This window comes from Abramis brama (assembly GCF_963993115.1).
Source record: "Abramis brama genome assembly, chromosome: 4".
In the NCBI taxonomy this organism is placed as follows: domain Eukaryota; kingdom Metazoa; phylum Chordata; class Actinopteri; order Cypriniformes; family Leuciscidae; genus Abramis; species Abramis brama.
This window is the reverse complement of record NC_139966.1, coordinates 43499467-43526910: the sequence shown is the minus strand read 5'-3', so window position 1 is coordinate 43526910 and position 27444 is coordinate 43499467. Positions and strand designations below refer to the sequence as shown.

Here is a 27444-nt window from a genome sequence, read left to right as displayed (position 1 = left end):
TTCCATGGACTTTTTCTTTATTTTAAGTTATTTTTTGGGGTTTATTGTGCGTTGTGCACTCAGGAAGCCGGCTTAGATAGGCAGGGAATGTAAATAACTGTCTTCAATTTTGTGTAATACATTTCTCAAATTTACCTGTTTTGTGTTGTCTGTTCTCTGCTGACCTTTTTACTATTTCAGGCTCCATAGTCGTACCTAGACCTTCTGATATTAGCCAGCTTTAATTTATAGCTACTTAAATTAGTTATCGGTTACACTAACCTGCGAAGAGGTTACACAGACATATATAAATATATATGGCTATAGTTTGTCAGAAATGTAGGCTATTTACATCCTGTCTTCTTGTTACAGTTAAAATCCTCATTTTAAATAAAATTTAATAAATATTGTTTCGCCAGGTTAGGCGACTGATTATTAATCACTCAAACCACTTAGATCTAAGTGGCAATAAATGATATTCTGATGCAGGGAGGAGATCCAGTCAGATGATTAAGGCCAATTTTTATTTCTGAACAGCAGACAGTCAAAAAATTCATTTGATAATTCATCAATAATCAGAACAGTTAAATCACTTCTAATATTTCCAAGTAAAATATAATTAAAACACTCTGATTATAATATCTTAGCCTAAAGATAATTAAATTTGGTTGAGAGATCTCTCTTTGAAAAGGTTGCGAAGGAGCAAGGTCTATCAGAAAATATCAGCTTATCAGCACAGGGCTAACTTCCTCTTTCTGATCTCATTCGAGCAAACCCGAAAGACAAAGACATATCTTTCTTTTGTGGTTTCACACACTGAGGCGGACACACTCGTACCCCATGTGTCAGAAAGGTGTTAATCTTGATACAATACACAATACAGAACTACTGCACATGTCTCTTCTGCAAGATGTTCAGCTAAGATAACATTCGTTTATCACTTTATTCTGAGACATTCGGGCATTCGTGGTCTGTCTATTGGAAACTTATAGACTCTTGACCTCATTTAAACAGCTATAGCTTACAAAAGTTCACCCAAAGTCAATCAGCTACATTTGAGGCATAAATATGAATAAAAGAAAAGCATTTAACATACATTTCAAATGATATTAATGGTAAACACATCAAATGATAATACTAATGAGAAACACAACAACATGATATTAATGATTTCTTAAAATAAATGATTTTTAGGATCTAAATGATTAAATGATAAAGCATAAGCAAATGATAAAACATAATCAAGAAATATTTTTTTTCCCTGCTTCATCATATTTTATTCTAAATAAAGCTGTTTTTACACCACAAAGGTGCAGCAGTAGCCTAACCAAAGGATTGTAGAACTTAAAGATAAAGATAATAAATATAAAGTCTGCTGTCAATAAAATGATTTCAAGAGACAGTCGCCTATACTTGTTCCTTTTACTCTTTATTTTATGTAGGATTATGAAAAGTGTCTCATCGTGAAATGGTATAACATACAAAACAAAACAGGAAGTCATCAGGCATCTTCAGAGCCGCTGCTTTCACTTCTATCCACTTCAGCCGTGGACGCATCTGAGCGCAGTTGATCTCTGTGACAAGATCTCGAAACTTCAACTGATCTCTCAGATATGCAAGATGAGAGGATACTTACTTGCAATACTTGTGCTCCCACTTTTGAAACATTGCATTTGCGGTGATGTGAAGAACTTAGATGGAGACATCAAGGACTTTGTAGTTGGTAAAAGTAAGTTGTTCGTTCTTACTGACCATCGACTACATCAGATGAGCCTCGATCTTTCTGAGGAGAAGAGGAAGGACATCACTAATGCCACTCATCAAAATAGAGTCAACATTCTAGTGCCTTTTGACGACAACGACACCCTGATAACCTGTGGGACCTTTGGAGATGGATACTGCGAAGTTCTTGATATAAATGACATTACAAAGAGTATTTACTATGAAAGTGGTATCTCGGTAGGACCGAGACAGAATGAGAAATCTGTTGCGTTCATAGCAGGTCCAAGTACCAGTAGGTACCTTTTGGTTGGGAAAAATGACGAACACAAAAGCACTCAAGATTCCCAGTATCCTGTTGTTAAATTGTGGAACACTTTAACGTCTCAGTATATGGGTATTTTCAACTACATAGAAGAAGGAATACACCCCTCCATCCAGAGCACCGCTAGAGATGTGGAGTTTGTTGACGGATTCCAGAGAGTTTCTCCCTCAGAGTCCTACTTATTTCTCAATGCAAAGACTGACTCGGCGTGGATAGTGCACGTCCTGCGGATGGACAGCAATAACAGAAAAAAGAAAGAGATCTTCAAATCCCTACAGGCTGCAACGATAGAGTGCTGCAATGATAAAGCTCGTCCAGTGCTCGTCTCCTCCACCGTTATTCCCTCAGGGAACGGTGTTATTTGGGCAGGAGTGTTCAGTGCGCAGAATCAGCAGGATCCGGAGAACACCGCGCTGGCTCTGTACGACATCAGTAGAGTTCAAGGCAAAGTGAAGGGTTTCTGCATTACTGGTGAAAAATGTGATTCTGAGGTTGGAAAATCAGCATTTATGTGCTCAATATAGCCTACATGTTTTTTTACAAATGTTTAGGCCTAGTAGTTGTACCGATTTGAGTTACCCATGTACAATAATTGTAATAGAATATATAATATGTTGCATGACAAAACTTAATTTCACTATTCACCAGAGTCATAATAGTTTTGTTCTTTGTGTTGCAGAGTGGTAGTAACCTTCAGCCGCTCTCTGTGGTGTTCAAGTACAGCTCAATGTCATCAGTGGCAGCAGTTAGAAGTGGATCCTGGATTGTGTTGTTCATAGGAACCAGTGATGGACAACTGATAAAGGTCTCCTTCACCTCTCAATAAGTTTTCATTTCTAAACTCCTGCCCTCCATTTAATCTGTTGTTTACCTCTGCATTTGAACTAATACAATCACAATTTATGATTTATATTTCTGTTTGTTGTTAGCTGGTTTTGGATGAGAAATTCACACCAGGCTGTCCAATAGTGCTGTACAAATCTGATGATGAACGAGCAGTGCTTCCCAGAATGCACTTTGATCCAGTAGATTTCAAATATATCTACATCGCTCTGAGGAAAGAGGTGAGGTTTAGAAATTTAGAAATTGCAATTACTTTACTCATGTGTTACAGTACATTGAATCATCACACTTATCTCTTTCTGCTCATGTTTTTGATGTAGCTCAGAAGAGTGTCTGTGGTTCAGTGTGATAAATACAGCTCTCTGAAAGACTGCAGAGCTGCTCTGGATCCTCTCTGCGGCTGGTGTTTGAACACACAGAGGTCAGCCTGCCTTTATCACATGGGACTTTCACACATCACACATGCAATCTGCAGGCTGCATCATCATCTAATAATAAAATGCCTAATGATTTACTGTTGAACAGTCTTTTAAATTCTTATCATCTATATGGACATGGTGAGCAGCGTGCAAACAGATCTGTACGTGATAAATTGATGATGCTTTTATCTAGATGTTCTACTCAAGATGAATGCTCAAATACTTCATGGGTGTCCATCCCAAAAAACTCTCTTAAGACACAGCTGCTTTCTTTTCAGATGACAGAGAACTCTTCTAGAAAGGTAGAGGGTCATAATCTTAAAATATTTATCATAATTTAGGGAATATATTTAAGAAATAATTTATAAGAACAAACATTGCCCTCTCCTACACAGATTACTCTACATCTTGCCTTGAGTCTGGAGAGCACAGGAAATCCCGCCTTCTCATGTTCCTTCACCACAGGAAGTGTGAATCTGTGTGACGGGTCTGATCTGACTGCAGTTTTCCCAAACTGCTCCTGTAGTTTTCCTGATCACATACTTTATCCTGGAGGTTAGTTTTCTATTAATGAAGTTGTATGTGCGCTATTATACAGTACATTTTTGTAGTCAGAATATGATTTTTTTTTATAACCATAAACATTTTTGATAATCTATTCAGTTTCAGAAGTCTCTGCTACTGTTACCATTAAGGATCTGAAGATCACAGAGACACTGACACTGAGGAACTGCTCCAGTATCACAGAAAACACAAATGCTTCTTATACACAGTGAGAAAATGAAATTCAGTGTGAAGAATTGCATAGTTCAGAAATGATAACACAGATCTTTATAGGTTATATTAATACATCATATGTGCATGAATGCAGGTGTGTGCAGTGTGTCTCATCTGGGTGTCAGTGGTCCTCTTCCTCTCAGCGTTGTGATTGGACACATGGACCTGGATGGCAGTTACTCATACAGGTGAGACATACTGTATTCTACAATCCAGTGCTTCATTATACGTACTGGGAAATACATAACCTTTAAAAAGATTCAAGATTATATTAATTCATTGTTAATAGCTTAAATATCATTGTGTGGACTGAAGAAAACTCAGGAAGTAAATGAACCGCTCAGTTCTCTCTCTTTTTCTACTTTTTAGGATGCATGTAAAGATCTACTCTCTGAGATTATCTACAGAGTAAGTGTCATACTATTATGAACCCAATTTCACAGAATAGGGATGTTGTTTTTTCAGTTTGTTTCTATTTCAAATTAATATGACTTTGGAGTGCTGTCAATACAGAGAACAACGACAAAAATCGGTGTTGCCTACACCGTGTTATCCTCTTTTTAAAATTTGCACCCTGTTGACTTCAATGGGGAAAGTTTTTGACAGAGAACAACGATTTTTGTCGTTGTTCTCTGTATTGACAGCACTCCAAATTTACAAAAAAATGTAATTTACTCTTAAAATTTAAGAGTTCTCCTTTAACTTATGAATATGACTTTACAAGTGTCTGAGTATTTTGTTTTGCTTTTACTTTTTCTTAGGAATAATTTGCTCATAATATTCTCTTAAAGGGAAAATTTATCCAAAAATGAAAATTCTGTCATAATTTACTCACCCTCATGTTGTTTCAAACCCATAAAACTTTTGTTAATCTTTGATACCCAAATGAAGATATTTGTAATCAGAGAGATTTCTATCCCTCCATTGATATCCTACGCAACTATTACTTTGATGCTTCACAATGTTCATAAAGAGTTTTAAAAACTAATCCATATGGATTGAGTGGTTTAGTCAAAATTTTCTGACAGATTTAATTTTAGGATTTTATATAAAGCGATCAAGTCTCTACCGAAAATTTGGACCAAACCACTCAATTCATATTAGTTTTACAATCTCTTTATGAACTTTTTGAAGCGTCAAAGTGGTAGTTGCGTAGCTGTCAATGGAGGCACAGAAATCTGTCATATTTCATTAAAAAAAATATGTTCATTTGTGTTCCGAAGATGAACGAATGTCTATGGGTTTGGTATGACGAGGGTGAGTAATTAATGACAGAATTTAAATATTTGGGTGAACTAACCCTTTAAAACAACAGTAGTTTTCTTGTACATCATATCAGCAGCAAACAATGTGTCAATCATCATGCTTTTTAAATTATATATAATATATTTTTTATATTTACAATTATATATTATAATTTTTTATTATCTAATTATGTCATTTTTTATTCAAAAAAATATTTTTAACTTCTGTTCATTAAAAATGTTGTGGTCATATTGAATTATATAGATTTTTTTTTTTTTTTTTTTTAACGCCCTTTCTTTATGAGTGCAACTTTTGTCTCCTGTAGGAGCCAGAGATTCTCTCTCTGGAGCCCAACAAGGTTTCTTTCCATGGCAGAAACAACGTTTTACTAAGAGGAAGGAACCTGGAATCTGTCACAAAAATCCATTTTCAAGGGGATCTGGAGTGTATTCCTAAAGAGTGAGATTATGTGTGTTTGTGTTTAGTCGTATTTATGAATGTGTGTAGATTCAGATAAATGATATTGTATATCTGTGCATGAATGTTTCCCCTCAGATCTCCAGTGTTTGATCGCTCCAACAACACTTTAAGGTTCAACATTCCTCCCAGTGGAACTAAAGCAACAGTGAAAGTGTGTGTTGTTACTCCTGACGACCGTTGTCATGGTAACAGTACCATCACTTACAGTTCCCAGCCCAGCTGCACAGGAATACAGCCCACAGTCTCCTGGAGGAGGTAAGAGCTTTCAGACCACTGGCAGAACAGCTTCCATATCCCATCAGTTTTACTTCCATTGGTTGCTGAAACATCTTGAATTTAGTGTCTTTGTGTTTGTGTGTGTGTGTGTGTGTGTGTGTGTGTGTGTGTGTGAAATACACATTCAGGAAAGTTAGTGGGAGGAATTAAAATGTTAATACTGTACTTTTACTTTAACATAGTTTATTATGCATTATTGACTGAAATTGGTTTTAATATCTCTTTATTCAGTGGTGGAAGGAAGATTCATGTTCAGGGGAGCAATATGGAATCTGTGGAATCAGTTATTGTCCTTCACTCTAATAAAGAGCTTCAAACACAATACAGCAGAAGCTCAGGGGTAAGACTAACACACAGAGGTCAAAGGGTGAATTATGTCAAAGAATCAAGGGGATAAAATCTTTAATTAAAGTCATATTGGAGTAATTTTTCATTGTCTCTCTTTTCTCAGGGCTTTTGGTTTCATTCCCCGCGTTATTATGGCAGTGGACTGTTAAGCTTATTATTGAAAGTTGTGAACTCCACTATTGACTGTGGGTATTTGTCCTACGAGCCTGATCCCGAATTCACATTCACCACCTTACAGGTGGCCAACGACCTACTGGTGAACATTCAGGTAAAGAATTGCTAAAAACTGAGCAAGACCTGAACTTTATAATTTGAGTTAACACAAATTCATCTTGTGGATCTCTCTTTCTCAGAAAAAGGCAGATGCATTGACCTTGAGTATGAGTGAGGTGAAAGTGACGGGTCTACAGGGAGATCAGCAGTGTCAGTGTGTTTTGGAGGTGTTTGAGTCCAATGCCATCATCTGTAAGATTAAAGGAGAATCAGGAGCCATCACAGATGTGGACTCAATAACTGTACGTCCGGTTTTTGATATTTTCATTTCTTTGGTAAATCTATAAACATGGAAGTTCATATTTTGACTTGATAATTGCTGTTAACTGTGCTGTGTTAAGTTTCATTTAAATCTTATTAAAGGAACACTTCGACTTTTTGGGACTTTAGCTTATTCACAGTATCCCCCAGAGTTAGATAAGTCCATATATACCTTTTTCATCTCCGTGCGTGCTTTAAGTCTGTTTGACGCACCCACCGCTAGCCTAGCTTAGCACAAAGACTGGATGTAAATGGCTACAGCTAGCATACTAATCCCAGTAAGTGACAAAATAACGCCAACATTTTCCTTTTTACATGTTGTGATTTGTATAGTCACAGTGTTTACAAATAACAAGGTCATATGAGACACAGACATTTTTTAAACGTTTAAATACTGGGAACTATTTTCTCAGAAGGCGAAGCACTGCTACTTGGGCGGAGAAATGAGCGCAGCACCCGAGAAGAGCCGTTCAGTCAACAAAACCAACTAACTAGCTAGTAGCGAACGTGATTCGTGATCATGGCTGACTTTGAGGAATTGTCAGAGGATTTTTATTTGGTATCAAACCAAGATCCAAAACCATATCGTTTTGAGCCAGAATACACAGACGAGGAGTTACAAACTTTGGAAGCTGATAAACAATGCCGAACAGACTGAGGTCGAGGGGAGAATCAGAACGGGAGTAGCCTACTATTTCACAAACAAGGTTACTGTTTCTCAAAAATGAAAACTGCCCATCCCCCCCCCTCCAATTCATTAGCAAGTTGAAGGCTTCAGTCCTGAAAGTTACCTTTAGCGCCGCTTATTTGTTACTGGGGCGATAGAGCGCGTTTGTGACAACACAATACTAACATTACAGGGGATACATGGAGCCCGGGAACAACTGTAATAGTAGTGATCACCCTATTCATGTAATAGTGTCACGAAGGTTACATTACATCTAACGTTAATGGCACTGTAACAGTAGGCTAGTCATCTAAAAACATAACGGAACACTTACCGCAGCCGCAGGTGATCCACTTTGTCCTGTCTTTACTATCGATGAAATGGCCGTAACGTTATCCTTCAGAACACGTTTCATGGTCCGTGTGGCAAATTCCATTTTTTCAAAATAGTCGTCCTCAGTGAAATGTTCTAAACAAACGCGATAGTCCTTGATGATGTTTACAGGTGTGTTTGGATCTATATCCAGAGCAAGTAGCCATTGACTCATCAGGTCAGTGTTTTTGGTTGGAATTCCCCTGTTTATTATCGCAGCTCTTTACAAAACAGCAAACACCCATGATTGTAAACTTTGCAATTACTATCTAGTAAGTTAATTGCTGACTCTATTACTCCAACTCTGAGCGAACTCCTGCTCCTCACCACGGCGCTTCTTGGGTGCTGCGCTCATCACTCCGCCCAAGTAGCAGTGCTTCGCCTTCTGAGAAAATAGTTCCCAGTATTTAAACGTTTAAAAAATGTCTGTGTCTCATATGACCTTGTTATTTGTACACACTGTGACTATACAAATCACAACATGTAAATAGGAAAATGTTGGCGTTATTTTGTCACTTATTGGGATTAGTATGCTAGCTGTAGCCATTTACATCCAGTCTTTGATTGTGCTAAGCTAGGCTAGCGGTGGGTGCGTCAAACAGACAGCACGCACGGAGATGAAAAAGGTATGTATGGACTAATCTAACTCTGAGGGATATGGTGAATAAGCTAAAGTCCCAAAAAGTCGAAGTGTTCCTTTAAATCAACTTTATGAGATTAAAAGACATTGCTTTTCATTGTCATTTCAGATCACGATTGGGAATTATGTTCTCAGGATGGGGAATCCAAAGCATTTGTTCTGCCTCAGACCACAGAACACACCTGGCCAAGTATGAAAGAACAATGAAAACACTCACAGAAAAAAAAATTATTCTAAAAAAAAAAAAAATGTTTTGTCATTGCTTTAACTATTCAACAACGTGCGCTCAAATATCCTGTGAGAGCAATCCTGAGACTGAACATCAGGTGGCGCTATATACTTACAATCAACTCAAAGTTCCTGCAGAGGACTGGTTTGTTATTTACAGTTATTTTGTTAGAGAATGCTTTCATCGATTCTTTTTCATCGAACACCTACAAAATTCTTCTATTATTTTTTGTTATTATTCTGGTAATTTATGTTATCATTATACCACCTTACACCTCATACTTATTAATAAACATGCCAAACATAAAATCCTTTAAAAAAGAGTCTGGTCTGATTTAAATTAACAAGCACACACGAACTGCAAGTCACCAGCACACATTTCAGAGCACAGCGTGATTACTCTAAAATAAAATAGAATATAATATAATTTGTCTATCTCTAACATGATATAAACCTTAAATATCTTAAGAACACTAAACGGTCTTCTAAACACAGATCTGAATTGTTCTGTATGTAGGCTATCATCATCACATGTACTATGTTGTATACTAAAGATTCCACATTTTTAACAAACATACCAGCTGTGCATAAAATTTTAATATTTCAGTGTAGTGCCTTTTTATTTCATACATTCAATAACATAACATATACAAAAGTGTGCAAATATCCGCCTAGTTCAGCTAAGCTAATATTATTATTAGGCTGTTTTTGTTGTTATTATCATCATCATTATTATGCCAGATGAACCGATGAGTTAAATAATGATTTTCAATGTAAAGAATTATGTTCTTAAACTAATTTCTTTCTGCATATACTGTAGGCTACAAATGTAGACCTATATTTTTCTATCGTCTGCGAAGTGTGTGATATTTGTGTCCAGTACGATATTTGTTTCATATTAATTTTCAGAGCCTTACAGTCAGGACACTAATACGAATGTTATTATTAAACAAGTTGTTATACAAACTACGTGGAAAAAAATCTTACTTCATAAAAACCCCTTCCTGTTGATGTCATCAGATAATCTCTAAAACGTTTAGGCCTATTCTACTTTTTAATTGTGTGCTTCGGGATACAAGGAACGCAGATCTTTTATTTTTATTTTTTATTACATTTCACGAAAGTAACTTTTTGGATAGATAAATGTTTCAGAAAGTAATCTACAATTTATCTGTATTTAAAACACCCCACCCTCCTCTCACAGCACTTTCACTTCCACTCACACCCGCGGACAGGCCCGGATTAAGAATTCAGAGGCCCCTGGGCACAATGTCTTGTAGGGCCCCCCTCCCCACACTACCCACACAATCAAGCATTTGAATTTCAAAATTCGATTCAGCGCGGGGTTATTTGAAGACTGCGCAGGGGCGGGTTGTTATGTCAGTGCTTTCTACACCTGCGCATGACCAATTATTTAATTCTATTTAAATTAATACAAATATCAGCATGCTTTTTACTGGTTATTAGGGCTGTAACAATATGAGATCCACGAACCTGTGTTGCGATGTGAGAAGGCAGAATCCCGAAACCCCCCTTCCAACTCCCAGAGTTATCCTTCCCGTCCAGATCCAATGCTACCACATCTTTAAATTACTATTAGTATTATTTGAAGTTAACATTATAAAATACGTAGACCTACACCACAAAACTAGTTGAGGATAAATTCTTTAAAAATTGGGCAATTCCAACGTTATCTGGATCATGTCTGCAGTAAAAACTTGAAATATAAATTCTCAGAAAATGCATTTACTACCAATATATTGAAACGTCTGTTTATATATCCATACTCCCTTAATAAAGGAGTCCAGACATTAGAAAAATATCAGTCTACACATGTGTTTTATATTTAATATGAGGGAAATACACATGCGTTACGGACGTGACACAAAAAAAATCTTTAACTTTTAGGTGGAAAAATCATTTTAATCAATGTTTCATCAGTCAATTGCCTGGATTTAATAAATAAGTAGTAAATATAGCAGACAATAGATAATCACGACACGGAGGCGCCGGTGCGTGAACTGGAGCTCATCTCATAAATGAATCGAAACTAAGCGTATACGGTAGCCTACTTTCCTCACAGACCTGAGAAATATATCTATAGAAAGTTTGAAATGTGTACTTTTAAACAGAACAATTCAAAACGAAAGAAAACAGACTGCTCTCTGCTTATGTAATCCGTATGAAATGTGCATTTCTCTCTGGCGCGTTCACTACTGCGAAGATCGCGAGTCAGCGTCTTCAACCTCATCTTTGCAGCCGACACTGACAGTGTTTTTGTATCGAATCGTGGGTCAAAAATCATGATATGAACCGAATCTTTAAGATAAGAGTTATTTAAGATTATAATAAATATAAAGTCTGCTGTCAATAAAATGATTTCAAGAGAGAGTTCCTTTTACTCTCCTTTTATGTATGATTATGAAAAGTGTCTCATCATGAAATGGTATAACAAAACAAGTCAGGAAGTCATCAGGCATCTTCAGAGCCGCTGCTTTCACTTCCATCCACTTCAGCCGTGGACGCATCTGAGCGCAGTTGATCTCTGTGACAAGATCTCGAAACTTTAACTGATCTCTCAAATATGCAAGATGAGAGGATACTTACTTGCAATACTTGTGCTCCCACTTTTGAAACATTGCATTTGCAGTGATGTGGTGAACTTTGATGGAGACATCAAGGACTTTGTAGTTGGTAAAAGTAAGTTGTTCATTCTTACTGACCATCGACTACATCAGATGAGACTCGATCTTTCTGAGGAGAAGAGGAAGGACATCACTAATGCCACTCATCAAAATAGAGTCAACATTCTAGTGCCTTTTGACGACAACGACACCCTGATAACCTGTGGGACCTTTAGAGATGGATACTGCGAAGTTCTTGATCTGAATGACATCACAAAGAGTATTTACTATGAAAGTATATCGGTAGGACCGAGACAGAATGAGAAATCTGTTGCGTTCATAGCAGGTTCAAGTACCATTAGGTACCTTTTGGTTGGGAAAAAGGACAAACAAACAAAACCTCAAGATCCTTATCCAGTTGTTAAACTGTGGAACACTTTACAGTCTCAAATTGGAGGGATTTTCAATGACATAGAAGAAGAGTCAACCCCCTTCATCCAGAGCACCGCTAGAGATGTGGAATTTGTTGACGGATTCCAGAGAGTTTCTCCCTCAGAGTCCTACTTATTTCTCAACGCAAAGATTGACTCGGAGAGGAAAGTGCACGTCCTGCGGATGGACAGCAATAAAGGAAAAAAGAAAGAGATCTTCAAATCCCTACAGGTTGCAACGATAGAGTGCTGCAATGATAAAGCTCATCCAGTGCTCGTCTCCTCCACCGTTATTCCCTCAGGGAACGGTGTTATTTGGGCAGGAGTGTTCAGTGCGCAGAATCAGCAGGATCCGGAGAACACCGCGCTGGCTCTGTACGACATCAGTAGAGTTCGAGGCCGAGTGAAGGGTTTCTGCACTACTGGTGAAAAATGTGAATCTGAGGTTGGAAAATCAGCATTTATGTGCGCAATATAGATGGTTTTTTTTTTTTTTAATTCGTTAATTATTATAAACAAATGTGTTTTTTTTTACAAATGTTTAGTTGTTCTACCGATTTGAGTTATGTATAATAATTGTAATAGATTATATAATATGTTGCATGACAAAACTTAATTTCACTATTCACCAAAGTCATAATAGTTTTGTTCTTTGTGTTGCAGAGTGGTAGTAACCTTCAGCCGCTCTCTGTGGTGTTCAAGTACAGCTCAATGTCATCAGTGGCAGCAGTTAGAAGTGGATCCTGGATTGTGTTGTTCATAGGAACCAGTGATGGACAACTGATAAAGGTCTGTCTCATATCTTATTTTTCACTAATTTCTGAAAAACCCTCCTCTGTAGACAGAATAAGGCTGTAAGCATGCAAGTTTTATGTTATCGTGTCATGTATGTTATTGACTTGGTCATGAAAATGGGCTCTAGGTTTGGCATGGTTTGGTCATGGCATTAAAATAATGAAACGTCTTAACCAGCTTTTAGCTCAAAGGAACACTAATCTCTATAATGGTAACTTGATAAAAAAACACATTATGAATCAGATTTGGAAAACTCATATTTAATGCATTAATACACAAAACAGAACTTGAAACATAATTAATATAATAAAACATAATTATATATTTATAATACTGAGACCCATCACTTTCAACTATTTCAAAGATGAGTACACCAAGTCTTTGGTACACTTCAAAATACTACAGACATTTATTGCTATTTTGTATGTATTGTTTTTATTATTATTGTGTTGTTGGTGGAATTGAAGAGTTTTTGTGACTCGTGTTTACCAAGTGTTTTGGCAAAATGCAAATGGGTTTTTAGTGTAGTTGTATGCTGGACTATATTGTATTTTGGTATTGTTTTAAATGATATTATATGTTTAATAATATATGTTCTGGAAACGGTCCTGGTGATTAATATGACATCATAAAACAACATGTATAATCATTTTATTATACAATTCGATAAATAGTGCTTTAAATTTCATGCCAACTATCCATATATTAAACCTTTATTTAGTTGCAATAAAATCAATGTAAACAAAACAATGCGTAAAAGTTAAGAAAATTAGGTATCCATGTGGGGGGGTGGGGATTATAAAAAAAAATTATAGGACCTACATACAGACACTTGGAAAAATAAATGAATAATTATAAGCAATGACTAATAATATTCTTCGTAAATTGCTCATATTTTCACTCTGACTCTCTCTTTTTTTGTGTCTTTATATTAACAGTCTGTTTTAGTTTCTGTTAGATCTGTTTTATAGTTTGTAAATTAATTTCTGCATTTCTGAGAAACTTGAGCACTTTTGTGGAATCTGTGAATAATCATACGGTGATAGGAACTCGATATCTTAGTGACATGAATAAATTACACAAATAAAGCACAATCATATGATTTGATTTGAGTAAAGTTTGGATAATGATGCGGTTTGTATTTTTAGTTTATGTTGGATGAGAAATTCACACCAGGCTGTCCAATAGTGCTGTACAAATCTGATGATGAACGAGCAGTGCTTCCCAGAATGCACTTTGATCCAGTAGATTTCAAATATATCTACATCGCTCTGAGGAAAGAGGTAAGGTTTAGAAATTTAGAAATTGCAATTACTTTACTCGTGTGTTACAGTACATTGAATCATCACACTTATCTCTTTCTGCTCATGTTTTTGATGTAGCTCAGAAGAGTGTCTGTGGTTCAGTGTGATAAATACAACTCTCTGAAAGACTGCAGAGCTGCTCTGGATCCTCTCTGCGGCTGGTGTGTGAACACACAGAGGTGATCTGCATTTATCACATGGGACTTTTCACACATCACACATGCAATCTGCATAGGCTGCATCATCACCTAACAATAATATGCCTTTTAAGTTCTTATCATCTATATGGACATTGTGAGCAGTGTGCAAACAGATCTGTATGTTATAAATTGATGATGCTTTTATCTAGATGTTCTACTCAAGATGAATGCTCAAATACTTCATGGGTGTCCATCCCAAAAAACTCTCTTAAGACACAGCTGCTTTCTTTTCAGATGACAGAGAACTCTTCTAGAAAGGTAGAGGGTCATAATCTGGAAGTATTTATCATAATTTAGGGAATATATTAAATAAATAATTTATATGACTACCAAACATTGCCCTCTCCTACACAGATTACTCTACATCTTGCCTTGAGTCTGGAGAGCACAGGAAATCCCGCTTTCTCATGTTCCTTCACCACAGGAAGTGTGAATCTGTGTGACGGGTCTGATCTGACTGCAGTTTTCCCAAACTGCTCCTGTACTTTTCCTGATCACATACTTTATCCTGGAGGTTAGTTTTCTATTAATGAAGTTGTATGTGCGCTATTATACAGTACATTTTTGTAGTCAGAATATGATTTTTTTTATAACCATAAACATTTTTGATAATCTATTCAGTTTCAGAAGTCTCTGCTACTGTTACTATTAAGGATCTGAAGATCACAGAGACACTGACAATGAGGAACTGCTCCAGTATCACAGATAACACAAATGCTGCTTATACACAGTGAGAAAATGAAATTCAGAGTGAAGAATTGCATAGTTCAGAAATATAACACAGAGCTTTATAGATTATATTAATACATCATATGTGCATGAATGCAGGTGTGTGCAGTGTGTCTCATCTGGGTGTCAGTGGTCCTCTTCCTCTCAGCGTTGTGATTGGACACATGGACCTGGACGGCAGTTACTCATACAGGTGAGACATACTGTATTCTACAATCCAGTGCTTCATTATACGTACTGGGAAATACATAACCTTTAAAAAGATTCAAGATTATATTAATTCATCGTTAATAGCTTAAATATCATTGTGTCGACTGAAGAAAACTCAGGAAGTAAATGAACCGCTCAGTTCTCTCTCTTTTTCTACTTTTTAGGATGCATGTAAAGATCTACTCTCTGTGATAACAGTAAGTGTCATTATGGAAATCATTATGAATCCAACTTCACAGAATAGGGATGTTGTTTTTTCAGTTTGTTCCTATTTCAAATAGATGTGACTTTACAAGAGTCTGAGGATTTTGTTTCCTTTTTGAGGAACTTTTTGCTTTTAAAATTCTTTTAAAACAAAAGTTGCTTTCTTCTATATAATATAAGCAATAAATGATTTGTCACAATCATTATGCTTTTTAAACTATGTATAAAATAGTATTGATCCATATTTACAATTATATTTACTACACATTATTATTATTATCATTTATAAAATGTATGTAATAAAATTTACATTTATTTCTGTTGTTTATTAAAGAATGCTTTGGGTCATGTATTAAAGGTAGGGTAGGTAGGATTTTTATAAAAAAAACTTTTCTTCAAATTTGTTTAAACTGTCTTTATATACCAATACATAATTAAAATGTAAGTGCTCTGAAAAAGAGAGTATAAAAATCGAGTGACTGTAGACCTTTTAATCTGCAATAAACACAGCTCATTATTTCCATTCGGGACAAAACAATTGATTGGTTTGGGCGACTGTCACTCTCTCTCGCAACCATGGCAACCACCCCTGTTGTTAGATCTGCCCATATGCGCGCACCTGTTTGATTTGAGGAGTGCAAGAGAGGCGCGGAACCTACGAAGAGTAAAATTATGGCAGAGAAAGAGTATTCAAAATTCAAAGCACCTGCATATGCAGTCAGCGAAGGCAAAAATTACTTCCTCGGACCCTGATTGCCCGCACTCTTGAACGACCTCCTCTGCTTCGCCCTCGACCCCGGACCTGTCCTCGAGCTGACGATGCGGTACTTGTCTCTGGAGTGTAACGTTAGTCCTCATCAGAGTCAACAATGTTTTCATCATGGAAACTCTTACATGCAAAACACCGTATATGTTATGACTCTTACACGAAATTCACCTTCATCACAGTTTAACTGATGGTAATGGAAAAACGTGTATCAATGCAACCTGTTTTTAGCTTTGCCTTATAAATATAGCTCGTTACCTATAAATATAGCTCGTTTCCGAATCAAACAAAATATATTTTAAACTTTACCAGTATCGATATGCTAGCTTGATAGTGAGTACTAAAAGCCATCTTATTTGTTTCTATTTATAGTGATAAAGTTAGGTATTTTATTACATGTGATTCTGACATGATGTCACTGCATGCACTGCGCTCCTTCCTCTCCACTCGTCTCAGGTAAATAAATGCGTCTTCCAGCTGAGCCTGAGCGTTTGGCGTCGCGCGACGCGTTCATGTGTTTTGGGGGCGTGGCTTTGGAAGGAGCCCAGAAGGGAGGGGGTGGAGTGAATGGGAATAATTAGCTGTGTTTACAACAGTCGTGAGAGGTCTACAGACACTCGATTTTTATACTCTCTTTTTCAGAGTACTTACATTTTAATTATGTATTGGTATATAAAGACAGTTTAAACAAATTTGGAATGTTTTTTTTTTTGTGAAAAATCCTACCTACCCTGCCTTTAAGTGGATATGGATTTTCTTTTTTTCCCCTGTACGCCCTTTCTTTATTGAGTGCAACATTTTGTGTCCTGCAGGAGCCAGAGATTCTCTCTCTAGAGCCCAACAAGGTTTCTTTCCATGGCAGAAACAACGTTTTACTAAGAGGAAGGAACCTGGAATCTGTCATTAAAATCCATATTCAAGGGGATCTGGAGTTTATTCCTAAAGAGTGAGACTCTTTGCGTGAGACTCAAACTCGTGTGCGTTTGTGTTTAGTCGTATTTATGAATGTGTGTAGATTAAGATAAATTATATTGTATATCTGTGCATGAATGTTTCCCCTCAGATCTCCAGTGTTTGATCGCTCCAGCGACACTTTAAGGTTCCACATTCCTCCCAGTGGAACTAAAGGAACAGTGAAAGTGTGTGTTGTTACTCCTGACGACCGTTGTCATGGTAACAGTATCATCACTTACAGTTCCCAGCCCAGCTGCACAGGAATACAGCCCACAGTCTCCTGGAGGAGGTAAGAGCTTTCAGACCACTGGCAGAACAGCTTCCATATCCCATCAGTGCCTTGAGATAAAAACTGCTCATTTTGAATGTCATGCTCTTGGTAATCTAATGGCATTTTAATCCTGAAATATGCATTTTTTATATGGAAAATTAAGGTTTGCAAAGTAATAATCTGCAGAGATACTGTGGAAAAACACATTTATGTGAGTCATTAAGTAATTTCCTGTATGTTTCATAATTCTGAGAGCTGCAGTTTACTGACTCACATGTGACCTTAGACTAGTATTGTTTAAATTTTCAGAAAGAGCAACCTGCTTGCTGACAGCAAGACCGTTCTTAATATTCTGTATTACTGGCTGAAATGGTTAATATCTCTATAATAAATATTTTAATATATATTTTAATATCTCTTCATTCAGTGGTGGAAGGAAGATTGATCTTCAGGGGAGCAATATGGAATTTGTGGAATCTGTTATTGTCAGTAACTCTAATAAAGAGCTTCAAACACAATACAGAAGCTCAGAGGTAAGACGTGTGTTTATTACTCCTGCAATCACTCACAGCACTTTATCTGATACACAGAGGTCAGCTATTTATAACTTCAGTGAGTCTTCAAACAGCCCAGATTCACACATGCACTGCATGAGGTCTTATTTAGAAAGAAATGTCATTTATCTGCTCATATAATTGTTAAAAGCACTTCAGTGACTCTAAATATGTAATTGATTATTTTAAAGGGGTTACTTTTATTTTAAGGCCTTGGATTATCCCTCACTAACAAACGTGTGTGTGTGTGTGTGTGTGTGTAAAGTCTTGAACTATATATATGTATATATATACAGTCGTGCTCAGAATTAATCATACCCCTGGTTATGTTCAAAAATGGCTGTAAAAAATAAATCTGCAATTATTGGCACCCTTTTATTAAATACCTTTTTGCAATCTCATTTTGCCAAGATAACTGCTCTGAGTTTTCTTCTATAATGCCTGATGAGTTTGGAGAATAACTGACAAGAGATCAGAGACCATTCCTCCATACAGAATCTCTCCAGATCCTTCAGATTCACAAGTTCATGTTGGTGCTTCTTCTCTTCAGTTCACTCCACTCATCAGGTCAGGGAACTGGGACGGTCATAGCAGAAGCTTCGTTTTGTGCTCCCTAACACATTTTTGTGTTGATTTTGATGTTTGTTTTGGATCGTTGTCCTGATGGAAGATGAAGAAGCCCATTATAAGATTTCTAGTAGAAGGCGTCAGGTTTTGATTTTTTATCTGTTGATATTTGATAGAATCCACAATGCCATGTATCTGAATAAGAAGTCCAGGACCTCCAGCAGAAAAATATGCCCACAACATTAAAGATCCAATGGTATATTAAATTGTACACATGGGGTACTTTTTATCCTTGTGTGCACCAAACCCATCTTTGCTGCCAAAAAGCTTTTTTTTTTAGTTTCATCTGACCACAGAACCCTGTGCCGTTTGAAGATCCAGTCGTGTCTGACAACCGAATATGCTGGAGTTTTTGGAGGAGCGAGGAGGATGTTTCTTGAAACCCTCCCAAACAACATGTGTGTCAGGGATCACAGAGGATGCAGACAAGATGGTAAGGTTAATGCTTTTATTGCAGATAGTGCGGAGATGCAGACAGATGGTGAGTAACAGCAACACAGAATAACAGTGGATGCTTAGCTGGTTGGTAATGTCTTTCTCTTTGCAGAAGATATCAGGCTGAAGGCAGAACAGGATGGCAGGCAGGACGGATCGGAGAGGATGAATGGCAGGTAGGTATCCAGGTAAGTGATCGGGAGTCTGTGGGTCATGTAATGACGAGACCAGACACTGAGTGAAGGGTGACTGTGGGTTATATGGGGAGTGCTGATGATGGGACACAGGTGACGGTGATCAGTAGTCAGGGGAGAGTGAACGGGTGACTTGATGAATGGGCGGAGAGAGAGAATGAGTGGGCGGAGGTGAAGATGAGCGTGGTGGTGGAGATGGAATCCTGACAGTACCCCCCCCCTCCCGAGGTGGCTCCTGACGCCTGAGAAGAGCGCTGCCGGCGGCGAGGTCGACCCTGACCTCTGGGTGCTGGACGGTCAGGATGGTCTTCGTGGAACTGGGACAACAGGGCAGGATCCAGGATGTCGTCACGAAGAACCCAAGAACGTTCCTCTGGCCCGTAGTCCTCCCAGTCCACCAGGTATTCCAGACGGGAACCTCGCCACCGGGAGTCCAAGATGGTGTGGACGCGGTAGACTCGTTCCTCTTCTACAGGAACGGGAGGAGGAGGTACGTCCGAGGAAGAGCCATCTGAGGGAACAGGAATGACAGGGTCAGTGAAGGGTTTGAGCAAAGAGACATGGAAAGAAGGGGAAATCAGATACTGGGGAGGAAGGCTGAGCCTGTAAGTGACTTTGTTCAACTGCCTCTGGATGGTGAATGGTCCAATGAATCGAGGACTCAGTTTACGGCAAGGCAGTCGGAGGCGGATGTCTCGAGTTGATAACCATAGCTTCTGTCCAGGTTGATACTGAGGTGCATCAAGACGACGACGGTCCGCATGTTCTTTGTGCCTCCGAACAGCCTGTTGGAGGTGCACGTGAGCTGAGTCCCATACCCTCTCGCTCTGATGGAACCAGAAGTCGACAGCTGGAACCTCCGAGGGCTCACCCGACCAGGGAAAGAGTGGAGGTTGATATCCGAGGATACATTGGAAGGGGGTGAGCCCGGTGGTGTTCTGCCGCAGGGAGTTCTGAGCGTATTCTGCCCAGGGGAGGTAGCGGCTCCAGCTGTCCTGGTACTGGTGGCAGTATGAACGCAGATATCTTCCTATCTCCTGGATCTTCCGCTCAGTCTGACCATTCGTCTGAGGGTGATAACCAGAAGAGAGGCTGACAGTGACCCCGAGGAGCTTAAAGAAGGCATGCCATACCCGGGAGATGAATTGGGGTCCCCTGTCCGAGACGATGTCCTCAGGGATGCCGAAATTCCTGAAGACATGGGTGAAGAGAGCTTCGGCGGATTCGAAGGCTGTGGGAAGACCAGGTAGAGGAATTAGTTTACACCCCTTGGAGAACCGGTCCACAATGACGAATACGCAGATGAAGCCTTCTGAATTGGGTAGATCAGTCATGAAGTCTATGCTTATATGGGACCATGGTCGCCGAGGAAGAGGTAATGGCACTACTTTGCCTTCAGGAAGTCTCCTCGGGGTGTTGGTTATGGCACAGACTGAGCATCCGCGGATGAATCTGGACACATCCTGGGAGATGGATGGCCACCAGTACCGTTGACTAAGGAGCGAGAGGGTACGCTTGCTACCCGGATGTCCAGAGCCCGGAACGGTGTGAGCTGAGTCCAGAAGGGGTGTCCGAAGATGTGGAGGTACGTAGAGTCGCCCTTCTGGACCTCCCGGCGGAGCGGGTTGGCGAGCTACCTCCTGGGTGATCTGCTGGTCGATGTCCCAAAGGATGGGACTGAGGATCATGGCTGGAGGGAGAATGGGTTCAGGATGAGGGTCGGCTTGAGATGCGTGATGAAGCCGGGAGAGTGCGTCCGCCTTACAGTTCTTGCTTCCAGGTCGGTACGACACTACAAAATCAAACCGGGTAAAGAAGAGAGCCCAGCGGGCCTGACGAGAGTTCAGTCTTTTGGCTTTTCTGAGGTATTCGAGGTTGCGATGGTCAGTAATTACCTCAAACTGGTGGTTAGCTCCCTCCAGCCAGTGTCTCCACTCCTCCAGGGCCAGTTTGATGGCCAGCAGTTCCCGGTTACCGATGTCATAATTCCGCTCCGCCGGGGACAGCTTTTTGGAGAAGAAGGCACATGGAAGGAGTTTACGTGACTCACCCTGCCGCTGAGAGAGGACAGCTCCTACCCCGGTGGAAGAGGCGTCCACCTCAACCACAAATGGAAGATCTGGATCTGGATGGACGAGGATAGGAGCTGTGGTGAAGGCGTCCTTCAGATGCTGGAATGCTTGAATGGCTTCGGGGGATAAGGACAGAGACTTGGGCCGGCCTTTGAGAGCAGATGTGAGAGGAGCACTGATCTGACTGTAGTTTTGGATGAATCGTCTATAGAAGTTTGCGAAGCCCAGGAATCTTTGGAGGTCCTTTACTGTAGAGGGTTGTGGCCAGTTCTGAATGGTTTCCACCTTCCTCTGGTCCATTTGGATGCCGTGTTGATTGATGATGTAACCCAGGAATTGCACGGTAGAAATATGGAATTCGCACTTCTCCAACTTCAAGTATAATCGGTGCTCTCTCAGTTTCTCCAGGACTTGAATGACATGATGACGGTGCTCAGACATGGAAGAAGAGTAGATGAGTATGTCGTCTATGTAGACCACTACGAACCGGTTGAGAAACTCACGAAGGACCTCGTTCATATAGCCCTGGAATACTGCAGGAGCGTTGGACAGTCCGAAGGGCATAACCCGGTATTCGTAGTGGCCTGAGAGGGTCACGAAGGCGGTCTTCCACTCGTCCCCTCGTCGAATACGAATCAAGTTGTAAGCACTTCGGAGATCCAGTTTAGAGAAGATGCTCGCACCACGAAGCTGTTCCAAGGCGGCTGGGACCAGAGGAAGGGGATAACGGAACTTGATGGTCTGGGAGTTCAGTTGACGATAATCGATGCACGGCCGCAAGCCTCCGTCCTTCTTGGCCACGAAGAAGAAACTCGAAGCGGCAGGGGAGGTAGATGGTCGAATGAACTGCTGCTCCATGGCTTCCTTAACGTACTCCTCCATGGCCTTCTGTTCCGGGATGGACAGAGGATAAATGCGGCCCTTGGGAAGGATGGTCGATTGCGCCTCCGGGTAGCAAGTCGATTGCGCAGTCCCATGGCCGGTGAGGTGGTAACTTCGTTGCCAGGACCTTGCTGAAGACATCCTGGAACGCCCGGTACTCCACTGGGATCTCGACTTGAATCTGTGGCTCGGGGCTTTCCACCGAGGTAGAACAGACAGGGAAATTGAACTCACCCATGGATGACTTGGAACGAGCTGAAGGTCGAGTTTTCTCGATAGAACTAAGACAGGATAAGTGACAATCTTCACCCCAACGAAGAACCTCTCCGGATTCCCAGTGGAGTGTTGGCTGATGTTGTATTAACCATGGGCGTCCCAGGATGATATCCGCGGTGGACTCCTACAGCACCATAAATGATATCTCCTCTGAATGCAAACAGCCGATACAAAGAATTAAAGTGGGAGTGAAGTGACGAACACGACCTCGTCCCAGTGGCTTGCCTTGAATGGTTTGTATGGGAAGATCTTGGGCAAAGCGTCGACGGCGAACATTCAGCTTCTCAAGACACTGGGTGGAAATAAAGTTCCCCGCTGACCCGGAGTCGATGAGAGCTTGCGCTGGGAGACACACAGAAGACGTCAGGATATGTACTCTGGTACGGTTTAATGATTCAATCTTAGGGGTTGTCTGAATAGAACTTACCGCCAGACGCGGTGGACGAACAGGACAGGTACTGAGGAAGTGTTTATCCGATCCACAGTAAAGACAAAGGTGATGCAGAATTCTGCGCTGGCGTTCAGAGGATGAGAGACGCGTGGAGTCGACTTCCATGGGAATAGGTGCTGGAGGAGTGTTGGAACTGACCGTGGGCGGAGAACTTACAGTGGGTGCAGACTGATCACAAGCTGAGAGACGTTGAGAGATGCGGATGGACTTCTGGATAAGATTTTCTAACCCCATGCTGTCCTCATACACGACCAGCAGATGGCGGGTGTTAGGGTTCAGGCCATGTCGAAAGGCGGTGATCAGAGCGGTTTCGTTCCAACCACTGGATGCGGCAAGGGTTCTGAACTGTAAGGCAAAAGAACTCACCGATGAATTTCCTTGACGAAGATTATACAGTTGATCGTGAACAGACAGCTCAGAAACAGTTTGTCCAAAAACCTCTTTGAAATGCTGCGTGAATTCCGTTATGGATTTTACCACTGTAGATTCTGAGTTCCACAAGGACTGAGCCCACTGAAGTGCTTGACCAGAGAGGAGAGAAATCATGAAGGCGACTCGGGCTGCATCGTTGTGAAACAGATGTTCGTTCATGGTGAAGTAGAGCGATGTTTGAAGAAGAAACCCACTGCAGTTCTCCGCCTCACCGGAGTAGGTCGCTGGCCGGGCCATGGGACTCGCTGAGGCAGTGAACGAAGCAGCGGGTGAATGCGGAAGTGGACGTGTTGACATGGATGGAATGGAAGTAACGGAATCCGCTGGAAAATCTGTGTATAAGTCCTCGGAAGACTCCGCTTTCTGCATGTTGGGTCTGGTCTTCTGTCAGGGATCACAGAGGATGCAGACAAGATGGTAAGGTTAATGCTTTTATTGCAGATAGTGCGGAGATGCAGACAGATGGTGAGTAACAGCAACACAGAATAACAGTGGATGCTTAGCTGGTTGGTAATGTCTTTCTCTTTCTTTCTCTTTGCAGAAGATATCAGGCTGAAGGCAGAACAGGATGGCAGGCAGGACGGATCGGAGAGGATGAATGGCAGGTAGGTATCCGGGTAAGTGATCGGGAGTCTGTGGGTCATGTAATGACGAGACCAGACACTGAGTGAAGGGTGACTGTGGGTTATATGGGGAGTGCTGGTGATGGGACACAGGTGACGGTGATCAGTAGTCAGGGGAGAGTGAACGGGTGACTTGATGAATGGGCGGAGAGAGAGAATGAGTGGGCGGAGGTGAAGATGAGCGTGGTGGTGGAGATGGAATCCTGACAGTGTGGTTGTGTAAGGGTTGTTTGATTTTTTTTTTTTTTTTAATAGGCTTTCTGACCCCAAGACTCAACTAATCTCTGCAATTCTCCATCTGTGATTATTGAAGAGTCTTTGGCCACTCAAACTTTCATCCCCACCATCCATTAAGACAATATAGACAAACGTCCTCTTCCTGGCAGATTCGTAACATCTTTAGTTGATTATAACTTCTTAATTATTGCCCTGATGGTCAAAATGGGGATTTTTAGCTATTTTATTACAGCCACTTTCTATTTTGTGATGCTCAACAATCTTTTGCTGCACATCAGAACTATTTTCTTTGGTTTTACTCATTGTGATAGATGATTAAGGGAATTTGGCCTTTGTGTTTCCTCATATTTAAACTCCTGTGAAACAAGAAGTCATAGCTAGACAATTTCATGTTCCTAGTCACCCTGGTGTGCTAAATAAAGTTCAAGACTTTTTTTGTTGTTTTTGAAGAAAAAAAATGTTTTGATATATTTTTTCAGTATGATTTAATTAATAGGATGTACAAAAGTACAGTATTTATTTGAAATCTTTTTAACTTTGTCACTTTTGCAGCCTTGCTAAATAAAAGTATTAATTTCTTTATATACAAACCGTTAATCATTTTCATGTTATGGGTGGTAACTGACAAGCAATATTAAAATTCTATATAATATATAGTATTATATATATATTATATATAATATATATATTCACTAAATATTATAGAATTTTAAAATTGCTTGTCTGTGTCAGCTCATGCAATTTTATTGTGTTTTATTGTTTCACGGAGCTTCACATGTCACATGTATTGGAGTCATATCTTCATTGTCTCTCTTTTCTCAGGATGTGTGGTTTCATTCCCCCCGTTATGATGGTAGTGGATTGTTAAGCTTGTCAATGAAAGTTGGAAACTCCACTGTGGACTGTAAGCATTTGTCCTACAAGCCTGATCCAGAATTCACTGAATTCACCACCTTTCAAGTGGCCAACGACCTACAGGTCAACATTAAGGTGAGTTTAAGATCAATGTACAGTCTGCATGTTTTGGCACGCATGCCTATTTTTTCCAGGCTCTGGTGTTAAAAACTCTAAGAAAATATATTATTGTGAGCAGTCAGTGTTTTTGCACATCAGCATGAGAATCTCACAACCTCCACACTCTTCTACATCTCTTTCTCAGAAAAAAGCAGATGCATTGAACTTGAGTATGAGTGAGGTGAAAGTGACGGGTCTACAGGGAGATCAGCAGTATCAGTGTGTTTTGGAGGTGTTTGAGTCCAATGCCATCATCTGTAAGATTAAAGGAGAATCAGGAGCCGTCACAGATGTGGACTCAATAACTGTACGTCTGGTTTTTGATATTTTCAATTCTTTGGTAAATCTATAAACATGGAAGTTCATAATTTGACTTGATAATTGCTGCTAACAGTGTTGTGTTAAGTTTAATGTAAATCTTATTAAATCAACTTTATGTGATTAAAAGACATTGCTTTTCATTGTCATTTCAGATCATGATTGGGAATTACGTTCTCAGGATGGGGAATACAAAGGATTTGTTCTGCCTCAGTCCACAGAACAAACCTGGCCAAGTATGAAAGAACAATGAAAACACTCACAGAAAAAAAAAATTATTCTAAAAAAAAAAAAAATGTTTTTTGTGAAAAACTTTCAAAATGATTATTTGCTATTTCTAAGACTATAGAGCTCTATATTTTTTCTATCTGCGTATTTCTATGGAATTATACATTTGAGCAGTTTGCATTTTCTTTTATATTCTTCATATATATATATATATATATATGTATGTGTGTATAGTATATGTATATATATAGTTAATTATTCAGCTTTAAAAAAAAAGTTTTGTCATGCTTTGACTATTCAACAACCTCCGTGTTCAAATATCCTGTGAGAGCAATCCTGAGACTGAACATCAGGTGGCGCTATATACTTACAATCAATTCAAAGTTCCTGCAGAGGACTGGTTTGTTATTTACAGTTATTTTCTAGGAGAATGCTTTCATTGATTCTTTTTCATCGAACACCTACAAATTTTTTCTGTCATTTTTTGTTATTAATCTGATAATTTATGTTATCATTATACTGCCTTACACCTCATACTTACTAATAAACATGCCAAACATAAAATCCATTAAAAGAGAGTCTGGTCTGATTTAAATTAACAAGCACACATGAACTCACAGAAACATGCTTTTACTTCTGCAAGTCACCAGCACACATTTCAGAGCACAGTGTGGTTACTCTAAAATAAAATATAATAGAATATAATTTGTCTATATCTCTAACATGATATAAACCTTAAATATCGTAAGAACACTAAAAGGTCTTCTAAACAGATCTGAATTGTTCTATGTATCATCATCACATGTGTTGTGTACTAAAGATTCCACATATGCAAAAGTGTGCAAATAGTTCAGCTTGGCTAATATTATTATTAGGCTGTTTTTGTTGTTATTATTATCATCATCATCATTATTATGCCAGAATGTGTTGCATGAACCGATGAGTTAAATAATGATTTTTAATGTAAAGAATTATGGTCTTAAACTGATATATACTGATATATTTCTGCATATACTGTAGGCCACAAATGTAGACCTATGCTTTTTCTATCGTCTGCGAAGTGCATGATATTTGTGTCCAGTTACGATATTTGTTTCATATTGATTTTCAGAGCCTTACATAGGAGTCCGGACACAAATACAAATGTTATTATTAAACAAGTTGTTATACAAACTACGTGGAAAAAAATCTTACTTCATAAAAACCCCTTCCTGTTGATGTCATCAGATAATTTCTAAAACGTTTAGGCCTATTCTACTTTTTAATTGTATGCTTCGGTATTCAAAGGAACGCAGATCTTTTTTCTTTTTTTTATTACATTTCACTAAAGTAACTTTTTGGATAGATAAATGTTTCAGAAAGTAGGCTAAGCTACAATTTCTCTGTAATTAAAACACCCCACCCTCCTCTCACAGCACTGCTTCACTTCACCCGCGGACACGTCTAGAGCAGAAGATCACTGTGACAAGATCTCACAATAGAAGGCCTGTCCAACTGTCTCTGACAAAAGTAGACCTGTCCAACTGCTCGCTCAGATATTTAAGATGAGAGTTATTTAAGATTATAATGAATATAAAGTCTGCTGTCAATAAAATTATTTCAAGAGAGAGTCGCCTACTTGTTCCTTTTACTCTTATTTTATGAAGGATTCTGAAAAGTGTCTCATCATGAAATGGTATAACTTACAAAACAAGTCAGGAAGTCATCAGGCATCTTCAGAGCCGCTGCTTTCACTTCTATCCACTTCAGCCGTGGACGCAT

General features: G+C 39.3%; 2 protein-coding genes across 2 annotated transcripts; both read left to right on the top strand.

The window, feature by feature from the left end:
* The first annotated feature begins 1496 nt into the window (after positions 1–1496).
* Positions 1497–9165, top strand: LOC311082345 (plexin-C1-like). The gene is made up of 15 exons (XM_084113111.1): positions 1497–2514; positions 2703–2828; positions 2953–3087; positions 3187–3287; positions 3479–3587; positions 3681–3840; positions 3949–4057; positions 4157–4250; positions 4432–4470; positions 5633–5766; positions 5863–6042; positions 6295–6403; positions 6515–6679; positions 6765–6926; positions 8734–9165. Exons 1-15 carry the CDS (start codon positions 1600–1602, stop codon positions 8818–8820), a joined length of 2625 nt encoding a protein of 874 aa, XP_083969237.1. The 5' UTR covers positions 1497–1599; the 3' UTR covers positions 8821–9165.
* A 2164-nt stretch (positions 9166–11329) lies between these two features.
* On the top strand, positions 11330–26246 carry LOC311081293 (plexin-C1-like). The gene is made up of 15 exons (XM_084111766.1): positions 11330–12352; positions 12571–12696; positions 13851–13985; positions 14085–14185; positions 14356–14464; positions 14561–14720; positions 14828–14936; positions 15035–15128; positions 15310–15342; positions 16928–17061; positions 17179–17358; positions 17768–17873; positions 24946–25113; positions 25283–25444; positions 25611–26246. The coding sequence occupies exons 1-15, from the start codon at positions 11444–11446 to the stop codon at positions 25695–25697; spliced, it is 2613 nt and encodes an 870-aa protein (XP_083967892.1). The 5' UTR covers positions 11330–11443; the 3' UTR covers positions 25698–26246.
* Positions 26247–27444: the final 1198 nt, after the last annotated feature.

Excerpts from the sequence above, each read along its gene's own strand:
- LOC311082345 (XM_084113111.1), top strand. The coding sequence starts at position 1,600 with ATGAGAGGATACTTACTTGCAATACTTGTGCTCCCACTTTTGAAACAT. Across the intron at positions 3,588-3,680 it reads CAGAGAACTCTTCTAGAAAG|ATTACTCTACATCTTGCCTT; the intron begins GTAGAGGGTCAT and ends TCTCCTACACAG. Across the intron at positions 6,043-6,294 it reads CCCACAGTCTCCTGGAGGAG|TGGTGGAAGGAAGATTCATG; the intron begins GTAAGAGCTTTC and ends CTCTTTATTCAG.
- LOC311081293 (XM_084111766.1), top strand. The coding sequence starts at position 11,444 with ATGAGAGGATACTTACTTGCAATACTTGTGCTCCCACTTTTGAAACAT. Across the intron at positions 12,697-13,850 it reads GTGATGGACAACTGATAAAG|TTTATGTTGGATGAGAAATT; the intron begins GTCTGTCTCATA and ends TTGTATTTTTAG. Across the intron at positions 17,062-17,178 it reads CTGGAGTTTATTCCTAAAGA|ATCTCCAGTGTTTGATCGCT; the intron begins GTGAGACTCTTT and ends GTTTCCCCTCAG.